Raw genomic sequence first — 14,719 nt, 5'->3', positions numbered from 1 at the left:
TGTCCCACTAAAACTCCTAAGAAACATCCTCACCCCTTTCTCACCAATTTTAGTCTTGACTCCTTTCAATTCCCTCTCAAGGACTTCAGGTTCCTGCGATTCTCGTCTCTCCTACTTTACTTGATGCCAATTCACTTTCAGTCGGCCCCCTCAAGTGCTGACTCATCATCGCTTTAAGGTTTTAACTGTTCCCTTTCACCGTTTTTTCCTAACACATTTACTAGATTAAATCCCAAAGTTTGAAGAATAAGACCTGAAACATTTGCCTCTTTAAATGCCTTGTTAATTTGGATGAAAACTTACTTTCATGCTCAGTGGACACTTTTATTTTAATTTATTATTTCTTAGCATTACATGTTTAAGAATCAATGATGTGCAGCATTAAATGCAGTGACTTCTCTAAAAAAAAAAAAATTTTATAGCTATGCAGTGGTGTAAGTTTGTATGGTCGTGTTAACAGGGCTACAGTAGACCAAGTAGAGAAAAGGTAGAACCAAACTAGGGTTTCACAGGGGTTCTAGTAACACTGTACTCACTACTACAGCTACTCAATACACGGAGCCCGCGTCTACCTCGACTTCCAAACGACCTTCGCACTGTGGCTGCAAGCAATGAACAGAGAAGTGAGGTAAGACCAACAAGAAAAATGAAACAATACATAACGTGAGGTGACGTGTGAAACCAGTTCTTTTCTTTTTCTTTTAACAGCATGAAATTCGAGAAACAAAATCAACATAAGGTAAACTGAAAGAATATTTGTAGTTAAAAAAAAAAAATAATGCAGTTCAGAGTGAAATACAAAAACAGAGTGTTTAAAATTATACATACAGGATGTGAACAGTTATTGAAGTACAGCTAACTCTTGATTTGTGCACTTATTGATATAAACCATCTATATTCAAGATTCAACATATTCAACATCATTTTGCAACTTTTCAGGACTAGGGAAGTTTTATGGGAAAAAAAAAAAAAAATCACATTGCTGCAATTCAAGTCACACATCCATTAGGCTCTGGTCTAAAATCTGCATTAAAAGGAATAGTTTGAGGTTTTGGGGAATAGGCTCACTTGCTTTCTAGCTGAGAATTCGATAAGAGGAAAACCACTCGTATGTGTGCCAAATATGAAGCTGCATACAGTTTCATGCTAAGCTAAGCTGAGCTAACTGGAGCTCTGTATTCATCGTACATAAATGAGAGTGGTATCAATCTTCTCCACCTGCTTTGAACAAAAAAAAAAAAAAAGGGATGTCCAACATGTCAAACCATTCCTTTAAGAGCACTTGCACCAGCTTTAAAAAGTGCACTTGTCAAGTGTTAGCTGTTGAACATAAATGCACCATGCTGTCGGAGCCTCAGTAACACAAAATAAAATAAGGTTGAGAAACAATGCTGATGAACTTTTAGTAGCCGCCTTGCTCTGTCCGAGCACAGAGAGGCTTGTCCAAGCTGCAGACTGATAAATATAGCCTTAAGTCTTCTCTTTCTCCCCCTTTACCTAATCCCCCATTCATTCCTTACAGGCAGGTTGTGTCACCATGGCTACCAATGACCAGATCTCCTGGTGTTGGAGGCGGTCGGCAGAATTACTCAGTCGTTCTGTTTGGGAATTAATGTGCACACAGCGTACTTTGAGGTTTCCTCAATATTCTTAACACGCCTAGAATTTGTTTTCTAATCTGCTGATTAAATGCACTTGGAACAACCTTGCTGAATAATACTCAAGGGATTTCCATTTGTACTTAACCTGTGAATGGTTCAAGTGGACAGAATAAAAATTAATTTATCAGCACCTCTCATAAAAGAAACCTCTAAATAGAATTAAGTTTTAAATTACTCAAAACAATGCGACAATCAGTGAGAATATCAAAATGAACGGGTCCTTGTGCACAAACTGGCTTTCAGCAAGGCGTGAGATTTGTTTGCTCAAAACGCAGGATTCAATTATTCCTGCGTCAACAGAAGCAGTCCTGCCAGTGAAGAATGAACTCATTCAGGTTAAAGGGGGGAGTCTGAATGAGGGAGGCTGTGTTCGAGAGCCCCGTCTCAGTCGTTTTTGGACCACAAACGGCTGAATAGCTCCTAAAAAGTTGTTCACGTCGTCGTACTCACTGTAATCTTTTTAGCCCTGGTCCTGTGCTTTATATTCTCAGTGCTGCTCTGAGGCTACCTGGTATCTTAGTTAAATAGATACCAAGTGACACCAAATGTCACTCAGTTCCAGATATTACGGGTTATTGATTAGGCATGTTTTATGTAAACATGTTCACATGAACTGTGTATGAACCGTATTCACCAGTCTTTGTAACATGCTGTTTTTCCAGTTAGCAGATAAGAATACATCACACTTTTATTTTAAATGGTACTGTGACTTAAATGCTACCAATTAAACTTGAAAAGATACTTATTTTCCTTTCTGATGTGTTCCTAGAGCTGGTTTACCACCATCCACAATTAGTTGTAATTTTTAACAAGTAATTGCTCAGAAATCAAGTGTTCTTAGGAGGCATAGAGTGTTTCAAGCAATATGAACACATCTCATTTTGTGGTATGGAGCTACTGAATATGTATGTGTTTATCTTCAGCACCAAACCTAAAAGCACATTTAAAATCTTAAAGCATGGGGAAAACGTGATAAACTGGTTATTTATATCCATTCGGCCAAGTCCTGTTCTGTCCCGGTTCCATACTACATACCGATTATACACACATATTCACATACACTACATATTCAGGACCTCATTCGAATAAGTATGTAGTGTGGACGTCAGACACAATTCTGGCTTTGTCAACGAGAGCGGACAAGAGTACAAATGAGACGACATCTTTATGGAAATGGCCCATCGCCCAGAGCTCTCAGGAGGCAGAAAGGCAGCCTTGTGTCCCACCATGCTGTTTAGACATTGACCTGCTCAAGCTTGGCTGCAGCAGTGCCATGTGCTCAGCAGAGAACTTGAAAAATGTTATGACAACTTAACTTAACCACCGCTTTCCCTCCCTTCAGCTCAGCTTGGTTTTAAGAGTTTAAAATACCTCGAAGGAGCTTACAGATGCGCTTTGTTCGCTCGTGTGCATAACACGCACATGTGCGGGTATATCCGATCAAAGGTGGGGTGAAAATGATAGCTACTCTGCTCTCTGTACCTGAAACATTTTCAAATGAATAAATGAGCCCTTGCATGATTGAAGGGGATGTTTTATGCCCCCCAGGCCATTAGAGGCAGACAGTGGAGACAATTAGGGCTTGAGAGAGCTTGTCAACATTTCTTTTCTCTCAGTAGACAAAACTACAGCTTGTCAAGTTCCCCTGCTGACTTGTAAATGACGCCTGTAAAAGCAGACGGGATTAGACAAAGAAGTGATGACTGACAATGTTATGGCTGAGCAGGAAAATTATTAAAATCATTTATGTGTTTGTTCTTGTTTATCTAGGACAAGAGAGGGAGGAGGGTGGCGTCTGTACCGCACTAAAACCCAGATATCAAACAACAATGCTTTGTGCTTTTATTGTCTTGCTCAGAGTTTCCATAGGCTCATTAGCTCTCTAACTTAAATTTGCATTGGCTACAGAATTACTTATTGGTTTCGAGTAAGCCCTTCAGTTTCTATTTGTAACCACACATTTCCTCATTTAAAAAAAAACATATTTAAGCTTTTAGACCTTCTCTATTGAGACAAATCACCAGCTGTAGCCGTTGAAACCTGTTGAATGCAGCCACTGAGATGACAGTCGAAACCAAAAACTGAAGTTAATGGGATTAAGAGGAAGACAATTTAACAGGAAGTTGGCATACAAAGCAGATACAGTCTTCCTTAGAAGCGATCAAAAGCGGTCTCAGATGCATTCGTTACTTGCATTTCCCTGATGGAAGGATGGGCTGATTATTAGCTCCCATCAGCTCATATAACAACTCACATAGTCAGGCTAACTGGCCCGACAACAGCAAGAGCACTGCTCCTATTACTGCCTCAGCACGCCGTTGTGAAATGCTTTTAACCTTGGTCAGGAATGTGAGATCCACCTCTCTGCACTAACCTGTACATAATGAAAAACTCTGCCTTGCAAATGAACACATTTATTCGGTCTAAAGAAAATTCCATAACAGGTTCCTTACCCCGAGACCCACCTGATCTCACAAGCCTGTCAAGCCTCTCCATGGAGGGGGATGGCACCCTGGACCTGGGGCTGCCCGGCAGGGAGCACTCAGAGCCGGCGTCGAAAGAGTCTTCATGGTTCAGCATCAGCAGCTCCCTGACACACTTGTGGCAGACGCTGTGCTGGCATGGCAGGATCAACGGATGGGTGAAGAGCTCCTTACAGATGGGGCAGATCAGCTCCCTCTCGATGTTCTTAATGGGGACCTGGTGATGGAGGCGCGATTACTGAAAACTGTCAAATAGTTAAACTGTACTTTTACACTCCAGTCGCAACTCTAAGAACAGATGACGATGATTTAGACTCAGAAGAACAGAAGCCATCACAGATGAGTCAAATGAAATAAGCTCAGGCACTTCAGCGTTTGCAGACAAGGATACAGCTGCCTTTGATTCTTAGAACAATAACCTATTATTAGGACATTTTACAGGCAGCTAAAATCGGCCTATTGTCTGCACTTTAAGCTGTGAAAACACCAATTTGTTGTGCCAGTGAGGTGGGAAAAATCTGCTATATTCTGGTAAATATGCAGGACAGAGTTATCCTGAGCAACTTCACTTTTAAAGAGCACAGATACAGTGACAATAACAGCCAGCCACGGAGTCTTTACTGTGTTTCTGGTACATTACATAAGACAGGATTAACTCCGGCTAAATATAGACAAACAGTGAAAAACACGATCCAGCAGCTCACGTTTTACTATCTGTAAAGGACGATCAGGAAACATTTTGTCTCTTTTACGAGCTGCACACCTAAAAACTGTCCTCCCATGTTTAGCGGCTGATTAGTTCATTTGTTCCAGACTGTGATAAAACATCCCAGTAAAGTCTGTCCTCCTCCTCCTGCTGCTGCTGCTGCTGCTTCGGCAAACATTCATTTAAGTAAAACGCCTCCGCACGTGTTAAAAAGACAATAACCCGAAGGATAGAGGAAGTTCACACAGAAGAAGAAGAAGAAGACAAACAGTGCCGTCTTGTTTCACACACTAAAAAAGAAACTTGAACCATTAATGACACACAGAGCCGGTTTACAGCGCTGGTTCATTATGGTTCACTTTTAAAACAATGTCCGGTCTCCTCACGCGCAGGGGAGAGAAACTGTTAGACAATGCCGAGTGGAAAAGCGGTAGTTTCACTCATCCTCCCAGCTCTCTTCTCCACTTACCGCAGTTGTGCTGCTTCGCCGCATCTCTGCAGACATGACGAGGGACTAACTACAGACCGAGAGGCTGAAAACACCTTCTCCAGGCGTTTTCCTCTATGTCCGGTTCACTGTTTTTGGTTGCTGTCGGGCTACAAAGTAGCTCTCGGACGCGGGCAGAAGATGCCGACAGCGACGGCTGAGTGAGTTTAAATGGAGTGACGCTGCAGAGGGAGGCAGAGCTGTGGTGAATCAGCAGCCAATTCACTGGGGTGGAGAGAGGGAGAGGGAGAGGAAGGAGGGAGGGGGGAGGGGGGAGTCTCCATAGGAACTACTGCTGCATTCATGTGCTCCTCGTAAACTTCGCTCGACTCATCAATCCCACTTTTGCGCCCACACTGTTGCTTCTGTCGTGCACATGCACTCGGTGAGGATCGGCGCTATTTTGCATGGAGCTGCATTGCTTGTTTCCATACGAGTGACCCACAGGCGAGATGAGATAGCTGAATTACACGTGATTTGAGCTAAAACCTCAAACGCGGTGACACGCAGATATGTAGCAGGTTTTGCCACGTTCACCACCCACAGTCAGTGTGTCGGTTCAAAACAGAAAACACAGCTCAAGGTGCGAGGACTGCATGTCTGTGATCAAACACTAAATTATAAGACCTGGTGGTGGTAGGTAGGTAAGTAGATAGATAGATAGATAGATAGATAGATAAACTGCAGCTGCATTGGTTGTTGGGTAAAGTTTAGTGCCTGTGGTGCATTATTGCACTTGCAGCAGCACCAAAAACAAGGTGTGTGCAGTGTGTGTTTTATGGTGCAAATACAGAAGTGCAGGAGGTTGATGATGTGGTTGGCTTATAGTTCAGAAATTGTTCTGGTCTGCAGAGAACTGTGGTGATTTAAGGGTCTGTATTCAGCCCTCATGTTTGTCTGTAGTTTATAAAAGGGGCCCATCTATGCTACAACTTCTGCTCACTTTACTTTACTTGTCTTAGGGGAAATTCTCATGTTACAGCAGCAACAATAGTACAGGGAGAGTGAAAAGGAGCAATAGTAAAAGAAAAAATAGCAAGATAAATATAAATATAAATATATGGCTGTGATGAAATAAATATTTTCACTATGGGATATTTACACTTTGGTTCAGAAATGTACAGGAATGAAGGAATGGAATGACATGGATGGAAAACAGTGTGTTAACATCAGCCAGTGATGCTGGTGTTAAAGAGTCTGATGGCTGATGGGAGAAATGACCTGCGGTAGCGTTCCTTCTTGCAGGGTGGGGGCCTCAGCCTGCTGCTGAATGAGCTGCTGAGGGCCCCCACAGTCTCATGCAGGGGGTGAGAGGGGTTGTCCATGATGGACTTGAGTTTTGTTAATAATGTCTAATGTCAGTGCCCCTCCCATTATTTTAGAAGATTTGTGATCTGCTGATGGCTCGCTGCCGTGGCTAATGGTGAGGTCCACAGTTCATTTTATTGTACTTTGGGGCCCCCTAGCAGGTCTGCCCAACAACGTCTTGATTAAAATGGACCACGTGCTAGTTTTGAGGGGAGTTTTAGGAGGTAGCTGTAATTTCTTCAGGAGGGAAACAGGAGCATAGACAAGTTTGAGCAGCAGCCCAGCACAAAGTGGATGGGAGGCTTGAACTAGCCAACTGTTCAAAGTTTGCACAGTCACTGAAGGCACTGCATGCATCTTTAGGACTGCTGAGTCATTCACTTCTCCAACAGCGTTTGTTAGCAGAGAATAATACAGTTGCAGTAGGGCCCATTCAGCTCCATAGTATCAGTCTCGCTAGAGGTTTCATCCACGTCAAGATTTGAGTCTAATATTTAGTAAACAATATTCTGTGGGGAAAGCCTGTAGGGAGCTAGAGCACCCGTGGGAGCCAAAACACAGGGGAGATGATATGCGTTTGTCTGCCTGCTAAAACATCAAAATGGCTCTATAAAACCATCCATCCATCCATCCATCCATTTTCTATACCGCTTATCCGTCAGGGTCACGGGGGGAGCTGGAGCCTATCCCAGCTGACTTCGGGCGAGAGGCAGGGTACACCCTGGACTGGTCGCCAGCCAATCGCAGGGCCACATACAGAGACAGACAACCTTTCACTCTCACAATTAACCTAATATGCATGTCTTTGGATTGTGGGAGGAAGCCGGAGTACCCGGAGAGAACCCACGCTAGCATGGGGAGAACATGCAAACTCCACACAGAAACACCCCGGGTTCAAACCGGGATTCGAACCCCGGACCTTCTTGCTGTGAGGCAACAGTACTAACCAGAGCACCACCATGCTGCCTCCGGCTCTATAAAACCCTCTATCATTTTCATTTGTGTCATGTGTCATTTAAATTTTACAACATAAGATTTTAAAGGAGAACTTAAAGTGCATGATATTTGGTGCATTTCCACACAGAAGTTAGAAATTTAATAACCCATTATATTCCATCCTCCGCTGGCCTGTCAGCACAGTCAGTGGTAAGGATCGCTCAAGGCAAGTCCATGTGAACCAATAATAAATATGTGTCAGAAAAATGTGTCATTGACTATCCAAATAAAGTATATAAAATTAGATTTAAAATAAGCATAATATTCTGTGCTCTGAAATGCTGGGGGCATGAAGACACTAACGCATAACAGTTTTCGCTGCAGGCTTGTTAGCAGGCCGGCTATCACCAGCGCAAGCGTAGTCTCATCAGCAGCTGCTGTTAGTTTGTCTCCGTCCTTTAGGCTCCTGCTGCTAGCGTGCGTTTTTTAACCATGTTGGCAGGGAGGCTCGGAGGTACGTAGGCTCGCCAACAGGACAAGCTCAGTCAGGAGGAGGGACTGCAGCGGCTGCTGATGAGACCACGCTAGCAGGCCTGCTAACAGCCATAGCATTTTAGCTAGGGATATCTGGAGGGCTCATATTATCCAATGTAGTGCTAACAGAGATGCTGCTTTAACACAGTCAACACACACCATCGTAACACTAGTTATCGAGGTGGGGTTGACTACACTGATGTGTTAAGTTAGCGCCACCGGCCACTGCTCACTGCTCACTGCCTTCCCAAAGCCACCACCTCTGATGTAGAGTCACTATTTTATATGGTGCTGTGGGAGGAGTTATGCTAATGAGGCTCCAGTACACCATTGAGTCACCATTTCAGCCCCGCCCTAAAAACCCTGAACTCAAAAGAGGGGAAACACTTTATTGTTTGCAGTCTTTTCACATGTTTGCAGTAGTCATTTTCTAGCATGTATTATGTGGTAAGAAATAAATCTTAGAGTAAATAAATTTACTCTAGACGGACTTCAATGTCTGCACAGTCTCTTGTGCTGTTATTTATTTTGACACTTTAGACTAAAGAAAGAGGCACAACAAAGAGAATATTTGAATGTTGAAAACATTGTGGGGGGCAGTTCAATTCAGTTTTTCATTTAAAGAAGCCATTATTACCATACAGTATTGTGCAGGGTACCATCCCATTAGAAACAGAGAGGGAGGGAGATGAACTGCTGTTGACTTTAATATGCATTAAAACAAATCACCATCTATTAACCCCTGGATATTAACAGTCAAAGAGACTAAATGGAAAGGATCACTTATAGGTTGAGAAACAGAGATGAGAAGATAGATCTATATTTAGGTCTATATTTCTTTCATGTCTTCTGTTATGTCCATAGTAAGTCTAATGTTTTAGGTTTAATGAGTAAGTGATGTGATATTTCGTAATGGACCACTGTAACATATTTTTTGCTTTTATTCTCTCTGATCATTCTGACACTGCAGAGATAAAAGTAAACCTTGTTGCTCTTTGTGTGAGACGGGCATGATTAAATTTTAAAATATCTCTGAATTCAGTTCAGAATACTGTATCTGGCCACTGAGTCAACTATGTGCACAATCTGCTCCTTTTTTATCAGACGTATGAAACACTGACAGAGCTCATGCATGCATGGATGAATATCTGAGCTCGTGTGAGCAGGAGAGATGCATTTCAACACACTCTGCCAGTCTGAAATGGATGAAATGGGTACAAACCCTCCTCCCTGTGCAGACACATACACACCTCAGCAACCCAATGCCCCATCTCACCACACAGCTGCTGCCAAGTGTCCCACATATTGACAGGACTATGTGATCAGCCTGCAGCAATATCCAGCCACCACCACGCTAAGCGGCTGAAGCGTCTAATTAAACTCTTCATGCTCACGTTCTTCTTTTCTAAGAATAAAAGGCAAGACTGTGCCTTAAAGCCACGAGGCCTTGGCATAGAATAGAGCAGAATAGAATAGAGAATGTGTGGGTCGGTCCTATAGGTTATTCAATTTTTTGTTAACAGAAAAGGGACCTTCCTGTAATATCAGTATGCAGTAATGGGTGCATATCACTACTTAATAATACAGTGGAAAATGATAGATATTCTAATTTAATAGATAGAAAGCTAGATAACTTAGACATAGATAGATAGATAGATAGATAGATAGATAGATAGATAGATAGATAGATAGATAGATAGATAGATAGATAGATAGATAGATAGATAGCATTTCTTTATGAATGGTTAATAGAGTTAAAGTGAAAAGAATAGGTGTGGTATTAATGTAACAATAGCAGAGGTGGACACCTGAAACCGTGTCATAGACAATTAGTAGACAGCTCAGTAAATAGAATATGAATGCCTCTTCTGGTGGGAAGTGTTGGCACTAGTATGATTAAAGTAGAACAGAAAATGATAGAAAAGGCAGCGGTGTGGGTTGTCAGCATCCCTGTCCGTCCCCTGGCCTCCCTGCAGGCCGCCCGGTGCTGCTGCTGCTGCTGCTGCTGCTGTGGGCGCAGGGTGACGGACAGACCGCTGCTGTCAGAAGGACCGTAAATCATCCAGAGGACACTCACCTCGCCTCGCTCGATCCGCTCCACGATGCTGGCGAACTCCGTCATGTCCTCAGAGTCCGACATGGCTACAGATGATGATGATGATGATGGTGATGATGGATCTACAGTAGACAGCCCGGCCAGCAAACAGGGATATTAAAATGGTGAAAAGCGCTTCCTCTCTCCTCCCTCCCTCGCTTATGCTTGTCCGTACAGTCTACAGTACATGCGCCGGCTGCAAGGAAGCCAATTTCCCTTTAGTTTGCCTCATCTTGGAGGGAAAACCCCGCCCTCGCCTCCTCAGTACTGTACCATCTCCCTCCTTCCCGCTCTACATCATCCCTCAGCGGCGATGTCTCGACTCACAGCGCTCTTTGTATCCTCCTGCTCTGTCATCTGTCAGCACCGCGGCGAACGACTTCCGTTTGCGTCCCATCAATCACTACAAATACTCATAATAATCCCAGTCTGAAGATTAAAGGGACGAGGGTGGGTGGTGGGGGTCTTAAATCTGTCAGTGCCGCGTTCAGGCAACTTGGACATTTACGCATGGCTGGCCGCGCGCTCATGTGTGCATATGTTGCGTTATATGGGCTGATTTCTGCACATTGTGACTCAAATATGTGACTGTGGTGTTTAGGCCTCTTGGCTGTTCGTTTTCTGTTGCAGAGAGGAGGCTTTGCCCCCAACGCCTCATGCATGTGGCAGACAGAAATAGAGATCTGCTCCACGCGTGAACCGGAATGTGAGGCGGCTGCGTGGGGCCGGATTAAGTTCGTGTTTTTAATTTTTCTGGCAATGCCACTTGTTCCGCGTCACCAGATGGCCTCATGGCTTCATGCAGACATAGTTCACCTCATTGAGCATGCGGAGGGAGGGGGGCAAACGGGCGCACTGCCCTGACGGAGCAAACGGTGCATGACAAAACTAGTCTAATAACTCATCTACCAACAGGCCACTGTGACCAAAAGCACGGAGATAATCAATATTCACGGCAGTGGAGCAATATGGTTCCGTTCTGGAAAAGCTCTCATCTTTATAGTGAGATGGAAAATATTAAAATGAACTAGAAATGTCGAGAAATGTCACTCAAAAAAAAGCAGCACTAGAGGAGAAGTCGTGTGGTATTCATCATCTGGTAACCACGAACGTCTCATTCACAATAAACTTTTCTATAGGAACACTCCAAACTGATCTATAATATACATAAGTAAATGGACTACCAACCAATTACGAAGGCATTACTTACAACATTTAAACCCTCCATCCTGAGTGCATCATTTACCACTTTGGCCCACTGAAACAATGTCCATATCTTACCCTTTATGACCATTTCAGTAGACTCTTGGGGCAAAGATGAGTGAAGTGCTCCTGTGTAAAATCTGCAGAGAGGACACTTGACTGCCCCATAAAACGCCACATAACTGAACCGCAGTGCCCTCCACTTGATGAAGAATCAATAGCATACATTGAGTAGTGTGTTTTACTAAGTGGAATTGATTATAGCTGAATGAGTGGAGAAAGCGACCGCCGTATGCACAATTTTAAGCCAATGGCGTGTGGATGATTAGAAACGAGTCATTCATATCACGATGCAAAGCAGTAAACACATTGTTCTAAGTTGTGTGGTGGCAACAACTCCAAACAAAGAAACACCAAAACAGCAGGATGTGGAAACATCAAGTCCTCTGTCCCCTGGGTGCGCACGTGCTCGACAGTGCTGTTAGTGTCAGTGTTCATCCTGCATTGGAAGTCATCAGAGTTCACTAATCCAGATTTGAACTTGAGTTTTCTTCTTCCTGCTCGTGGCATTATAGGGTTACGTGTCATACAGAGAAGTGTGGTGCCTCCCAGGTAAACAGTAAGTTGAACAGGGGACCATGACCACACCCAGACCGCAGGAGCAGGCAGCTGTCATGGGAGCATCTCCAGACAGCCTGACTCTGGGTTGGGCTGTATTCACTGGGGAAAGAAATACATTCCAGACTTTATTTTTCTTGTTTTAAAACGTGCTTTCTAAACTTCATAAAATCACAAAATGTGTGATCAAGAGCCATTTAATCTTTTATCACCCTCTGCATCCAGATTGGGGTATCTAAGTGCCACTAGGCCACATTTGTCTGGATCAAATTACCTGATCAGTGCCAACAGTGAAGTGTGTGGCTGTGCTATGTGGCTTCCTTGTGGGGCTATATATGTGTGCTTGCATGAAACTCCCCCCCCCCCCCAAGCCTTTTAATTATGCCTTACTCACTGACCTCGGAAAGAACAACAAAAAATAAAACACCATCAGACTGTGTTACTCTGAAGTACAGGTCATCCACATCTAGCAGAAAAATGAAAGGCGAATTAGGAAAAATGCTGACCAGTTGTCATCTTTGAAGGTAAAAATAGAACAGTTTTGAGTCATCCAGCCACGCAGAGTCTACTGTGAAAGGAAATAAGGACCTGGTCTTTTATTCAGAAACTCAGCTGTTGTATGGAATCAGACAACACCTACTTGACTGGGTACAAGGAAAGAAAACCCCACCTAAGCCTGAAATAAATGGAGACACTATGTACACTTGTGGGAGTAAAGGAGAGATGGATGTAATATCCAATTTCTGACTAATACCAACGATGCCTGCCTGATTTTAATTCTATCTTTAATCAGAACATAAAGCCCCTGTGCTCTGAACAGCAATCACTCCTCAACGCTAATGAATGACTTATCAGGAGCTGAAAATGTTATGTTATTCTAAAATCCTGGGAGTCAAACGAATAAAGAGGACATTGTGTCTTCTTTTCAGTGTCACTGCCAGTTTGGATTCAAGATGTGACCCGTTTGATTTGAGAGCAAATAGAGATCTCTTCCAATCGCCCCCAAATGGTTACATTTTTGGTGTTAGGTGTCCCGTTTATCTGCCCAACACTTTTGTCCAGAGCAAGAAAACTGGATTACTACTGACCAAACAGCTATGACATTTACACTGTGGGGGTATTGATGATCTCCAGACAATGATTACCTTCATTATGCAGGAGGATTTTTGGTTCCATTTGTTTAAAGCATCCATCCATCCATTTTCTGCCGCTTATCTGGAGTCAGGTCACGGAGGCAACAGTCTCAGCAGAGATGCCCAGACTTCCCTGTCCCCAGTCACCTCCTCCAGCTCATCTGGTGGGATCCTGAGGCGTTCCCTGGCCAGCCGAGAGACATAGTCTGTTTAAAGCATAATGAATAGAAATCATAATGAAAGGCTGTTATTCCTTCTTGACCAACACTTTGCCTCATGGTTTCTGGTAACTCAAAGACCTCTCCTCCTTGGGCCACCATCAGCAAACGTCGTATATTTAAAACAATATATACGCCAAAAACCTAATGTACACTTTTCTTTGAACCAGCTGAGAAAACTTGTGATGCAGAGAGGTAAACCCTCTCTTAGCGTAGCTGACGCTGATTGAGCATCCTTAGGTTGCCATGACAACAAAGCAAGCTATGAATTTTACGATCACCAAGTAAATTTACTTTCTTAAAGCAATGTTGGAATATTTATTTGGTGTACTTTTGGTCATTGTCACCTCATAAAATAATTGTTTTAGTCTAGTTTTTTATTCGTACTGGTTGATAAAGTTGTGTTAAATGTCACGTGACTTACGGCACAGATTCAAGGTGCAGCGCGGGAGAGAGAGAGGGCGAGAGAGAGAAACCGTCCCGTCTGTTCTAAGTTGTTTTGTGTTGGTCATCCAGGCGAACACGGTAATTATCAGTTATAATAAATGTCAATGAACTGCATACTTTGTATAGAAAGAAGCGAGAGATGAAGGTATTTGTTTATTGCCATTTCAAGATTCAAATGTGATTTTGTCACGTTTGTGGTTATAGTTTTCACGGTGTACCACCAAGTGTTCTTCCTTCAGTCAAGATTAAACCTCGTGGACATCAGTATGAATCGTGGACTCATTCAATGACCAGCAGCTTCACTTAGCAAGGACAAGGTGTCAACTCAGCATGACACATCACAAACTAGAGGGTGCACTGCAAGGAGATTTTTCTGAGCACATTTATGCTCCCGGGGGATAAAATGCCTTTGAGCGTAACGAACCTACAGCCTTAAACTCAAGGTCTTCACACCAAAAGCAATCCTGAGGTCGCACATAAACACACACTCTGAAACCAGTACAATTTTAAAAGTTAGTACGTGTTTTTATTCACCATAAATACAGTATGCACTGCCAAGCTAGAATCAACATTACTGTCCCTCTCAGTTGAAGCTCTAGAATACATCACATATCAACATTTCAATACCCAAGTCGTCTCACTGATGTTGCTGTAAACATTTTTCATCTTGAGCACTTGCACAATAGAAGTCACATATTTATAGACATTTACATACTTATCTACACTCGATATTTCTACAAAGCATAGAAAAAATAAATTCCATTACATTTCTTGATACATTATTTCTTATTACATTATGTATATTAGTTGATGATAGAGCAAGGGTTCGGGTTTGACCACTTGTGGCAATATGGCCGCATCTCAAAAGACCTCCACAATCCTTTTGGATC

At 43.0% G+C, this 14,719-nt stretch overlaps 1 protein-coding gene across 1 annotated transcript in view; it reads right to left on the bottom strand.

The window, feature by feature from the left end:
- Positions 1-10,255, bottom strand: part of trim36 (tripartite motif containing 36) — a 28,471-nt gene extending 18,216 nt beyond the window's left edge. The window contains exons 1-2 of the mRNA XM_070833827.1: positions 10,193-10,255; positions 4,127-4,361 (exon numbers count right to left, since the gene is read on the bottom strand). Of these exons, the coding sequence (XP_070689928.1) occupies positions 4,127-4,361; positions 10,193-10,255 (298 nt within the window). The remainder of the gene's footprint in view (positions 1-4,126; positions 4,362-10,192) is intronic.
- Positions 10,256-14,719: the final 4,464 nt, after the last annotated feature.

The sequence above is a fragment of the Pempheris klunzingeri genome, chromosome 7 (assembly GCF_042242105.1).
Source record: "Pempheris klunzingeri isolate RE-2024b chromosome 7, fPemKlu1.hap1, whole genome shotgun sequence".
Lineage (NCBI taxonomy): Eukaryota > Metazoa > Chordata > Actinopteri > Acropomatiformes > Pempheridae > Pempheris > Pempheris klunzingeri.
This window is presented reverse-complemented; position numbering and strand designations above follow the sequence as displayed.